We start from the raw sequence: 11,865 nt of genomic DNA, 5'->3' as shown, positions 1-11,865 counted from the left end.
TGAGGAGTAATGTTCCAAACAGTTTTTGTTTTTCCAAATGCCTTGTCAAATATGATTGATGTTTTGATTACCTTTCTTAAAATTTCTCACGCTGAGCCTCTGAATTTCTGCCACAACAAGACGTAAAGCAATCTTGGCCCGCAACCCATGATATGAAGCTGTGTGTGTTTGTTTTGTTTTTCTTGTGTGAATGATGTGTTTCTATGGAGCCCGGGAGGTGCCATGGAGAGAAAACAAACAAATAAATAAATCAAGGCCACATTTTACTAAATCGAGTGCTCAAGATACTATTGCATGGCCTCCAGATTGTGTAATTCGGTAGTTCTTTCCTATTTAAAGGTAATTTTGACTGCTGATAATAGTAATTCTGTAATACTATATACTGTGAAACTACAATATTTTCTGAGACATTTATCATACCGTGAAAATCTCATACTGTTGCAACCTGTTTCCTGAGTGCCTTGCCACTCTTTAGTTGCATTAGCCTACAGCGCTAACAGTGAGCTAACAGTGAGCAACAGCTAGGCCTATTTACTTACATAAAAAGACTGTCTTTTGTTGTTTTTCAATCTTTTTTTGCCTATTTCACTGCATCGGCTTGAGACCCCTTGTGGGATGGTTGAATTGTGGATTTGGACAGCCCTCAGCAACCCCTTCCTTACTGTAAAAGAATGCACACACAGTAGGCCTATTATGTTCTGTTTCAGGTTTCAACACAGTNTTTTGCCTATTTCACTGCATCGGCTTGAGACCCCTTGTGGGATGGTTGAATTGTGGATTTGGACAGTCCTCAGCACTCCCAGAATCCCAAGTCCACATACTGTGTTCCCGTTCTGTATGGACTGTCAGTTAGCGCCCTGTGGCAACTCAAATTCGCACTCAAGGAGTCTGATCCCCAGACTTTATCAAAGATTGTTTACTTGAAATGAAGTTCTAACTTTTAATACTTTGAAGTAAATTAACTGAACCCCTTCCTTACTGTAAAAGAATGCACACACAGTAGGCCTATTATGTTCTGTTTCAGGTTTCAACACAGTAACAGTTAAGTGTTTTGTTCTCTACCTACAACAAACCCTTCTGATTAGACGACCTGCTGCACAGCATCAGGTCATGCCACTGTCACAGAGAGAATGTGTGAACAAAGACTTTATTGGAAGAAAAATAAACGTAGCTCTTTACAGGAATTAAATTTCAGTTCATATAAATAGTTTAAAAAATAGATAATTTTTATCATTCAGTGACATCACACACGGTCTGACCAATAAGAGCCTTAGACCCTCCAGCTAATCAGATCTCTCTATTATGTCAGGATGTGACCTCTCAGCATCTCCCTCTTCTGTAGAGGTCAAAGGTGGAGTAGGCGGGACGTGGCGATGGGCAAGGCTTGTGGTTGACAAGCTCCTCCTCTGGTGGGACGGGCTTCTGTCTGAGGTGGTCAGAGGTCATGAAGAACTGAAGGGAGGGCCCATCTGCTGCCTTGGCACCATGACCTGGAAGGGGGGGCGGCAGCAGCAGCCTATGCTGCAGCATTTGGCTGATTAACTGATCTTCCTGCACATCGACACAGACCAATGAGCTGAAGAGAAGCTGAGAGCGAGAGACATTCACCTCTGCAGAAAGAGAGAGAGAGAGAGACAAGAAACTTAAACAAGGCTAAAGGAGAGACTGTATTGAGTTACAGATGCTTGACTGGAAGTGATGTCAGGACTTATCTATCTATCTATCTATCTATCTATCTATCTATCTATCTATCTATCTATCTATCTATCTATCTATCTATCTATCTATCTATCCATCCATCCATCCATCCATCCATCCATCCATCCATCCATCCATCCATGATACTGTAAAGTTTTGAAATTGTACTTAAATAAGCAGTTCTGTGGACATTTGTACAGTTGGTTTGACAGGTAATACAGATATGCAGCACGTAATGAGTAACTGGAGTCGTTTCAAGGTGTTTTGACATACAGTTTAGTCCTTTTTGAACAAATCGAACTCAGTCCTCTTAAAGTGCACCAAAAAGTGGACCAACAGAAAAGGGACTCAGCTCTTTTTGTGTTCACACTGTCAGTTCATTTGAAAGAGGACTTGGCTCTCTTTCTGGTCAGCTTCAGCTCTGATGGGGCCTCAGTCCTTTTTTTTTTTTTCACTTTGACGTAGCATTGCAGTGTGGTTATGAAGCCCCTCCCTTTCAGATGAACTTAAACATAGAGGAAAACCTTTGTGTTTCTGTGCTGTAGACTGTTGCCGTTTGATGTATTCTACATTCCACATCTGGAGACGTGCAGTATCTTTCATGGACCAGTCTACTCCTCGTCCTGCATCCTTGCAGGCATTACAGTGCAGCAGCATGTGATCTAGAGGGCTAAATACAATGGCAAAGAGCAAAATGAACCTGGAGCACTTTGTGTTCACAGTGCACTCGTTAAGCAAACCACACCGTGGACTTGAAGCAAACCGTACTCAGACCACCTCAGGAGGTTCGCTTCAGAGGGGTCTGAGTGCTCTTGGAGTGTTCACATATGCGCAAAAAATGCTGAGTCACTGCTCTGAGTCTGCTTAGAGGGCTGAAAAGGACAAAGTGTGAAAACACCTTGACTGACAGACTGACAATATGGAACCAAGGATATCTACTTTGGCAGCAGTTTCAGCTTCTCTGCCCTCTCGTCTCGTCTCTCACATCCTCGCTGGGAGGTGCTAAGACGTGAGGAGACACATTAGCATAATGAAAAGCAGTGTGTGTGTGTGTGTGTGTGTGTGTGTGTGTGTGTGTGTGTGTGTGTGTGTGTCACCTTCAGTAGCTCTGGTGTTGATCAGGTTTTTGGTCCTCTCTGACTTCAGTAATGTCTCAAGAACAGCCTTCTGGGAGTTAAACTCTGCCCCCTGCAGGACAACAGACAGGTTACCACGGGAACCAGTTGTTAATCAGCTCAGTGGTGATTTATTGATAACCTGCTGTTAAAGAGTGTGAACCTGCAGTGACTGAAGCTCGGCCTTCAGAGCCAAAGTGGTGTTTAGCTCTGCCCTCTCCAGACAGCTTGGATCTTGATTGGATACTGCAGCAGGAGGTTCCGCCTGCTGTGTGGGGGCTCAAACAAGCAGAGGAGAGGAAGTAAAATGAACTAAACTGTATTACTTTGGATCCAAAACACAAGCTATGTATTTTGTCCTGTCAAGTATATTACAGTGGTGAGTTTAGGTTTTATTGCTTAATTAAAGCCTGAGCAAATTGGCCTGATTTCCTCTAAAAACATGGGAAGAAGGCAATGAGTAGCGATGGATAAAATTAATTGATTCATCCAATTTAAATCGATCTTCATCTGAATTACTTAATATCCATTCGCGATATCCCTGGTCGATCTTTTAATATATGCCTTTTCCCACAAATGTGTGAAGCTTTAACCCCGTCGATCTCGCTGGTAGTAAAGGGGCCGTAGCGCTATATTATGAATGACCGTAGTATTCAGAAGAGCCGATGTTACGAAACCTTTTATCTGTAACTGTTTGCTTACTTGGACATGTTTTGGTGTCATTTATTATCATGCTGCAGTGTCTCCTTTTGCTGTGCATCGAGGCTGCTGCGACACATTTACGCACACACACAGACACACACAAACACAAAGTAGATATGCTGTGGTGGGGCCAGAGAAGTGAATAGAACTTGAGCTGACGACAGCTACGCTTGTTACTGTGAGTGCAATAAAACCTCCATGAGGAAAAAGACGATACTTTACACAATACACCTAATCAGCATCATGTAAACATATAGGAAAGTGATATTTCAGTCACTCATCCCACCGCTGCTAATATTTTGTTATAAACAAGCATAGAACGCTTTCCAGCTAAAACAAAAACAACTGTTTACGTCTAACAGTTTAGCTCAGTTTGCCACGTATCTTAAAACTTACCAACAGTAAAGTGACCTGCAGGCAGAGGGAGGAGCAGAGAGGACAGCAGGACTGATACTGACTGACTGTGCTCTTCATTCCTTCTCAACTTTACTCAGTATTGTGATGTCAGGAATATGGTCAATTTTACTGACATTTTAGATTTGTTTCTAGTGAGATATTGAGTTTATATTGTGACTTTGCTGTTTCAATATTCCTGCTGCTGCTCTAGAAACAACATTTAGTAAAAAAAAAACCCATTAAGTTTTAATCCTGTTTTAATCCTTAAAAGTCCTTGTTAACTTTACAGTATTAGTTCTCTAAGAATCTCTTTCACATGCTAGCAAAAATTGGTGTTGTAACTGAAATATCCCCAACTGAATCAATATTTAATTGAATTGGGACCTTGTGAATTGAGAGCGAATCGATTCAGGACATCAGTGATGATACCCAGCCCTAGTAATGAGCAACGAAAGAAGAAATGACCATAAAAATTGGCAAGGAATTAGTTGAAAGAGAAAATTAGAGACAAGAACAATAGTAACAAAAAGAAAGAAAGAAAGAGAGTTAAAAACAAACAAACAAACACAGAAATGACCTGGAAAGATTGCTTTAATAATATTAATTATGAATATAGTTTTCCCCTAGCTTTTTCACTATTTCTTAAATCATTATCTAAATCTATTTTTCTCTTTTGCAATTTGTGGGACATTTCTTACTAAGTTGCTCATTGCCTTTTCCCCATGTTTCTGAAAGAAATCACACCAATTTGCTCAGGGTTCAAAGATTTAAATACTTGCAAACGGCGTCGTGCATTCACACCGAAAGCATCATGAGCGCCAGCGGTCGCTCAGGTCGCTGGCAGCAGCTCCAGCAGGTGCGGCCAAAGGGGCGGGGCCGGCTGCTGCAGATGTGTCCGTCAAGGCTGACACGGCTGTTCATTTTACAAGGATGAACAAATATATCATTTATGTCTTCACTTTGTATTATCCATGACTTTCATTGCACAATTAAAATAACGCTAATAAACACAGTCAATATAGCCTTTATGTGTCTTTTATAATTATGATTTTACTCTCCTGTTGGCACGTAGGACCACTGAGAAATGTTATTGGTGGTAAATAAGCGGGAGCTCATTAATCGCACTTTCGGAAGCCTCCTTTGTATTGCATTGGCGTATTTGCTGAGGAAACACAGGGCCCGGAGCCGTCGGGCCGTCTGGGTCCACAGAGTCCTGCAAACACGGCAACTCCACGGTGAATTTCACCGGCTCGTACAGCTCCAGGAGAGCCCAGACCTCTACCCGAATCCCGGTCTGCAATTGGCTGCTGCTTCGGCAGCGGCGCTGCTCATTTGCATAAATTTCAGCTTCTCTCAACTTCACAGTGACGCTCCGGTCGCTGGCATTGTGCCGCTCGCTGCCGCCGACGCTCCAGACGCCCTTCGTAGCAAGCGTACATTGAAAATGAATGGCTGCCGGCCGCTTATGACGCTAATGACGCTTTTGGTGTGAATGAGAGCAGCACAAGAAAATGGATGTTGCTGCAGGTTTCAAAGGGTTAAAAGCAGCATGTCACACTTTATGTGCTATAATGACATTATTGTGGAATCATACTGAACACAGATGTGTCAGAAACAAAAAACTCCCTGTAATAGCCTAATAAATCTTATTTATAGATTATTTAAGAATGACCCTGATTTATTCAGATACTCACACCCTGTTTACACTTGGTTTTAAAATGTGTCTTTGGCATTTGGCTCACAAGTTGATGGTGCTAAATACAAGTGTAAACAATATCTGAGACATGGCGTGATCTGATCACATCCATAGTTTTGCCATATGGAAGGAGATGTGTTGGATTCTGTTGACAGCGACACAATCGTCACAACCACTAACGTGACTGACAAGAGAGTAGACCGGGCCCTTTGAGCTGAAATGACATAGGCAGTTACAAAATTTGAACACAAGCCTTCAGGTGTAAACAGCAATGTGTCTTGGCTATCCGCTTGTGTTCTGATCACCAAAATGCTTTTTAAAACCAGGTGTAAACAGGGTCTCAGTGTTAACTGTCACACTCTGGTTACCATGGTGACATCCTCTGTTCCTCCTTTGACCTCTGATTGCCTGCTGTGGCGGGGCATCTCTGCTCTTCTCTGATGTTACTCTGACAACCATCCTGTCTTCAGAACACACCTGCAGGAGACCAGACGCAGGATGTCACAAAACACACGCATGCATGCGCATACGCATGCACACCAGGACAAAATTATGTAATCACCTGTATGTTCCTCTTTCTTCCATTCTGTCCTTGGAGGCCAAGCTTCAGCTGCGATTGGTCAGTTTGCTGACTTGTCTTCAGTGGGCGGAGCTTCAGGTGCGTGTGACTGGTCTTGGGAGCAGGGCTGAGTGTGACGGACAGGTCGAGTTCAGGACATCCAGTCAAAGAGGGGGAGTAGGAGGTGAGAGGGAGGGGCGCAGGGGGAGGAGGGTGTGGGGAGGAGAGGACGGAGGCAGAATTCATCCTGAAAGGAGACAACAGAGTGAGACATTGATTTTCAGTGGAATGCTCCTTTAAAGACCATGATTGTTATGTTAAATTACAAATGGGAGAGATATTACAATATCAATTACAATATTGGTATCACTATTTCAGTTTATTTGAGTATGTTTTAAGCTTTTGTTTTGAAAGCACTGGTCAGTGTGGCCACACCAGGTGAATTCACATTTACAGTGGCATGCAAAAGTTTGGGCACCCCTGGTCAAAATTTCATTTACTGTGAGATGTTAGGTAAATAGAAGATGAACTGATCCCCAAAAGGGATCAAGTGGAAGATGGCACATTTCTTCAGTATTTTAAGCAAGGTTACTTTTTAATTTCAATTGTTTACAGTTTCAAAATAACAGAAAAGGAAAGGGCCTGAAGCACAAGTTTAGGCATAGTCAGTAGTTGGTGGCTCCCCCTTTGACAAGTATCACAGCTTCTAAACACTGTTTGTAACCAGCTAAGAGTGTTTCAGTTCTTCTATTGGAGGATTTTCACCCATCCCTCCTGTAAAAGGCTTCTAGCTCTGTGAGATTCTTTGGCCGTCTTGCATGCACTGCTCTTTTGAGGGCTGTCCACAGATTTTTAATGTTTAGGTCAGGGGACTTTGATGTGTTAGTTAACAGATACCACGAGTTACACTGTATTAACTGTAGTCATTTAGCTTGTTAGCAAATTAAACCAGTCGGTCACCTGTTAACGCCTGAATACAGATAGCCTAACTTAACGTTAGCTTGGTATGTTACCTGGTAACATAAAGGCAGTAAGGCTAACGTTAGCTTCAACTTGCTTACTGAGTTTCGAGTGATTCAGTCCTGACACGGTCCTGTGTTACATGTATTAATATTAGCTCAGTTTGTGTCTCTTTGCTTTTAATCGGACTGTTTGTCTCTGATTTTTTACAGTGTTGGTAAACATTGAAGCTACAGTTAGCCTGTGACGCTAACACACTCTTACTTGTGTGTTACCTGATTTAGTCCATTTAGAAACGATCCTCAGGAGGACCAGATCCCCTCCTAAACAACAAAGACCAGCCTGTCTCTCTGTGAGGACGACGCCAACGTTTTTAATGTCCTAGGATTTTAGGATGAAAATAATAAGCTTCTCCTTTGAATTTCCCTCTTTCTTCTTCTTCTTCTTCTTCTTCTTCTTCTGCTTCTTCTTCTTCTTTGAGTTTAATAACGGTTGGCTGACCAGCTTTACGGTGCATTACCGCCATCTATTGGAGTGGAGGAGGAGCACTAGATTGGCAAAAAAACAAAAAACAAACAACAAACAAACAGCCCCCCTCCAAAAAAAGAACATAAAAAAATTTAAAACATTACATACTGTTTATACAAAGGTAGAGGCAGGCCTGATTTAAAAATGAAAATAAAAACACAGAAAGCAAATACTACACAGTGTGTTATTACAGACACTAGAGGGTAGCAGTGTGAAGGTTGAATTCCTCACAGCCACCGCACAGAACAGACTGAAGAACTGAAGTGTAGTATGAGGTGATAACTGTTGCAGTGTAAGAAAATCTTGGAACGATATGATGATAATTTGTAATATATCACAAAGGCCATATTGTTCTACAATAGTGTCAAATAATTATTAATGGTCACATGGTTATTATTGTAACCATGGCGGCAAGGATCCCCTTACTTTAACAAAGTGCCTACTTGAAGCCAAACCACAATCTTTCCCTAAACCTAAAACTAATGTTGTTGTTAATGTCTTGTTTGAGCCTAACCAACTATCAACCCCAGTGGTGTCACATCATAAAACAGATTTATTTTCACAGACAAATGATGTAATTCTATTGATCGTCAGAAAACACTTCTGTGTCGTTTTTAGCTCACTTACAAACTCCATGTTTTTTCATTTTATTTGGAGAACGTTTTCGCCACCCCGACCTCTGCCTGAATACCACCTGTTTCAAATAATACAGTGTGGGTTTCTACAGACAGGAGCACTGCTGTGGTTTCAATAGTGCCTCTCATTGCAGCTGACCTCTACATGGAGGAAGTAGAGAGCACAACCCTGAGCTGCTTCCTGAGAACAGCACTATAACCACTGCTTCACATATCACACATACCACACCTGGATTTAAACTCTCAGGACTCTGCAGAGGCTTCCTCTTTAACAACTAACCCTTTGAACTTTATTTTTACATTCTAGTGGAGATCCCAAAGCTGACAAAAGTACTGAATCTGTCCAGCTCAGCTCTGGGGAAATGTGTCTAAGATGATGCAGCAGACATGAAGAAACATGACATTTTAACATTCTACTGAGTAAAACATTCACAATGCTTTAATGACGAGACTGAACGAAAGAATAAAAAAATAATTTGTGATATGGTATGTGAAAAACGTTTCATGTTTAATATATATATGTTAAATGATTAAATTAAATTAAGAAATGTAAGGAGACGTTTAAGGGTTAAAATTACAGTTTTGTATTTTCATCACAGCTGTTAAACAACAGAAGTGTCTTTGTTACAAAATTCACAACCAACCTGAATGTGTTTGTTGTACTGTGAATGTTTTTCTTCTGTATATCTGCACCACTGTGACGCAGATTTTTTGATCTGCTGTCAGATTAAAATCAAGATGAAGAAACATCTCACTGAATCAGTTCACAGAGAGAGAGAGAGAAGTCATTATAAAGGAAAAAAGACATCAACTCATGATAATAAAACAAAGACAATGAGTTGAAATAATAAATGAATCCCTTCTGCTGGCTGACAGTAACCTTCATCTCCTTTTTCAACAACAGATATTTGAACACTAACAGAATTTCTCAGTTTGATGAACAAAAAATAAGCATTTTATTCTTTATACTTGAATTGATCAATTTCATTGTTAAAATGACTTGAGTTCATATTTTTTCCTCTTTCTAATGTAGTGCTGCACGGGGCTGATGGGCGGCATGAGGGCCTTAGCCTATATAAACCACGTGGCTCTAGACTGATCTCACAGTTTGTCCTTGTTTGGTCTCAGCTGCATCAGAGCGCCACTTCTTCCCAGGTTCACCAGAGGAAACACAAAAACTGTACAAAATGCTTCTTCTTCCAGCTGCTGCTCTGTGCTGTCTGTGTTCAGGTGAGTGTTTCCAGCCAAACAGAATTTCAACAAAGTCAACCTTTAAAAGAACACTGTCACACTCACCTACATCTACCTGTCTGTTTCTCTACAGTGCTGGTTGCCATGGCAGCAGAGCTGATTCAGGATGATTTAACACTGACCAGGAGAGCTGGTGAAAAAGTCTCCTTCACCTGTCGACGCACTGACCAGTGTAGCACTGACTATGTTCACTGGTTTCAGAAAAAAGACACGGGAACATTCACAAAGATTCTGGAAATTAAGAAGACAAATTGTCAAGTTTATTCCGGTTACAATCATCCTCAGGAAGCTGATTTTTCAGCTGTGAATAAACAGAATGGCTGTGAGTTGGAGATCCAGAAAGTTAAACCCAGTCATTCAGCCACCTACTACTGCTACTGTTGGGGTAATAATCCCCACAGTGAGAAAAGATCCCTGCAGCCTGCACAAAAACCAACAGATGAATAGATGTCAAACAGTGTTTGTGACATGAAGAGAGCAGTAAACCACAGCCCAGGTTCACATATTTCACCTCCATCTCAGCCAGAGTCACAAACACACTGAACTGAGGGATTTATTTTGTTTTCTGGTAAATTATTAATACAAATGAATGGGATAATAAATATAAATAAGTTCTTTTTGAAAAATAGTGCCTAATTAAAAACATACATTTATTTCACATTATATTTAAATTTCAGCACAAAAAAATGAAATATACAAACAGACTAACAAACATAATCGACCCACATACAAAAAAATAAAAACAAAAAGAACCCAAAACAAAACAAAAAGCCAGACTTGACTGAGATGAATACAACATTTAGCCTGTCACATAAACAGAACGAAAAATGGCCAAGAATAACTTAACATGGTGACTCACTGTTTGGACTTCAGCTAGCCTATAAGATGGTGGAATAAAGTGTCTAACTTCTGGGCCGCAGATACTCTCAAATTTATCCTGCAAACTCATTTTATCATTTCAAGGCGAATCCCTGAGCCTAGTTCCCTAACTGTATTGAGGAACAAGGAGCGCTGGTAGCCTTCCATTCCTTAAGAGTAATCCTCTTTGCTACTAACATGCCAACCATCAAGGACTTCTGTACAGGATGTGGCAGAGCGTGAGAAGCTTCAGAACAACCAAGCAGGGCAATTAATGGGTCAAGTTCAATGAATGTCATAAATATTACAATACCAAGAGAAGATATCCTGCCAAAAAGGAAAATCTTAGGACAAAACCAGGAAGTATGACCTAGAGCCACTTTTGCGAAGTTACATCTGTCACAGATATCAAATACGTTAGGATACATATTGTTAATCTTTTCTTTGGAATAATGTAATCTATGCATGAATTAGAACTGAATCAACTGCAATCTAGCATTAAAGGATATTTTTTACTTTTGAAACTTCTGGAATCCAGTTTTAAGGAAGCCGGCAGCGGCTGAGACACAGAATGGGCTGCAATGGAAGCACACAGGGCAATTAAATGTCACTGTATGTCCATTAAAAGTGGTTCTTTTTAAATATTTTTGGGGGGGCATTTTTAAGCCTTCAATTGATAGGACAGACACGTGTGAAAGGGGGAGAGAGAGGGAGTGACATGCAGCAAAGGGCCACAGGCTGGACTCGAACCCGGGCCGCTGCGGCAACAGCCCTGTACATGGGGCGCCTGCTCCATCACTAAGCCACCGACACCCCAAAAAGTGGTTCTTTTTGACACAGAGCAGCAGTGGAGTAACTGTGACCCTCTGCCCACAGAGGAAAAATGCCTATGTTGTACAGAGTGGTTCATGCTTGTGCATTTCCAACCTGTGCCCACAAAATGAGGAGCTACACTTTGAGCAGCTGTTATAGATCTTTGTTGGATATGGACGTCCTAATGTTTTGGCTAGTTGTGCTACTAATGGATCCTAACACTGCTGTCCATACACTGCGCATGAAGACCTGTGGGTCTGCAGTGACCTCCAGGATGACTACTACCTGTCAAAGAGGAGAAGAAAGAGTGGATTTACCTGCTGCAGATGTGTGGAGGTAGGCTAATGCTATTAGCTAGTTATTATGTTGACATTGGATAATGTTACACATGAAAGCACAGCAGGATAACAGCAAAAACAATCAATCAATAAAGGATTAGGGGGTGCAAAATATCAAGTGATTCAGCACTGATTATAACAAAGCCATATGGATTGATTACCCATTTTGATTAGCTGACATACATAGTATAAAATAAGTGATATCAACAAGTTGACACTTTCTATGCCATAGTGTGTATGCATAGTGGAAAAATGTATGCTTCGGTATTATGCAACCTACGATACAACCTATTATATATACATATATGTATATAGG

General features: G+C 41.1%; 1 protein-coding gene across 1 annotated transcript; it reads right to left on the bottom strand.

Moving 5' to 3' along the window:
* Window positions 1-1,135: 1,135 nt before the first annotated feature.
* On the bottom strand, window positions 1,136-7,597 carry ppp1r35 (protein phosphatase 1, regulatory subunit 35). Its single transcript, XM_050070738.1, has 6 exons — window positions 7,402-7,597; window positions 6,170-6,413; window positions 5,976-6,084; window positions 2,977-3,092; window positions 2,796-2,886; window positions 1,136-1,610 (listed from the first exon to the last, which is right to left on the bottom strand). The coding sequence occupies exons 2-6, from the start codon at window positions 6,410-6,412 to the stop codon at window positions 1,321-1,323; spliced, it is 849 nt and encodes a 282-aa protein (XP_049926695.1). The 5' UTR covers window position 6,413; window positions 7,402-7,597; the 3' UTR covers window positions 1,136-1,320.
* Window positions 7,598-11,865: the final 4,268 nt, after the last annotated feature.

Source organism: Epinephelus moara, chromosome 19 (assembly GCF_006386435.1).
Source record: "Epinephelus moara isolate mb chromosome 19, YSFRI_EMoa_1.0, whole genome shotgun sequence".
NCBI classification, from domain to species: Eukaryota; Metazoa; Chordata; class Actinopteri; order Perciformes; family Serranidae; genus Epinephelus; species Epinephelus moara.
The sequence above is the reverse complement of the archived record's forward strand: the minus strand, read 5'-3'. Positions and strand labels throughout refer to the sequence as shown.

Bases quoted from the DNA above. Each gene is read 5' to 3' on its own strand.
- ppp1r35 (XM_050070738.1), bottom strand. From the start codon at position 6,412: ATGAATTCTGCCTCCGTCCTCTCCTCCCCACACCCTCCTCCCCCTGCG. The intron at 6,085-6,169 runs GTGATTACATAA...GGTCTCCTGCAG, and splicing joins GAAGAAAGAGGAACATACAG to GTGTGTTCTGAAGACAGGAT. The intron at 1,611-2,795 runs GTGACACACACA...CTCTTTCTGCAG, and splicing joins CAACACCAGAGCTACTGAAG to AGGTGAATGTCTCTCGCTCT.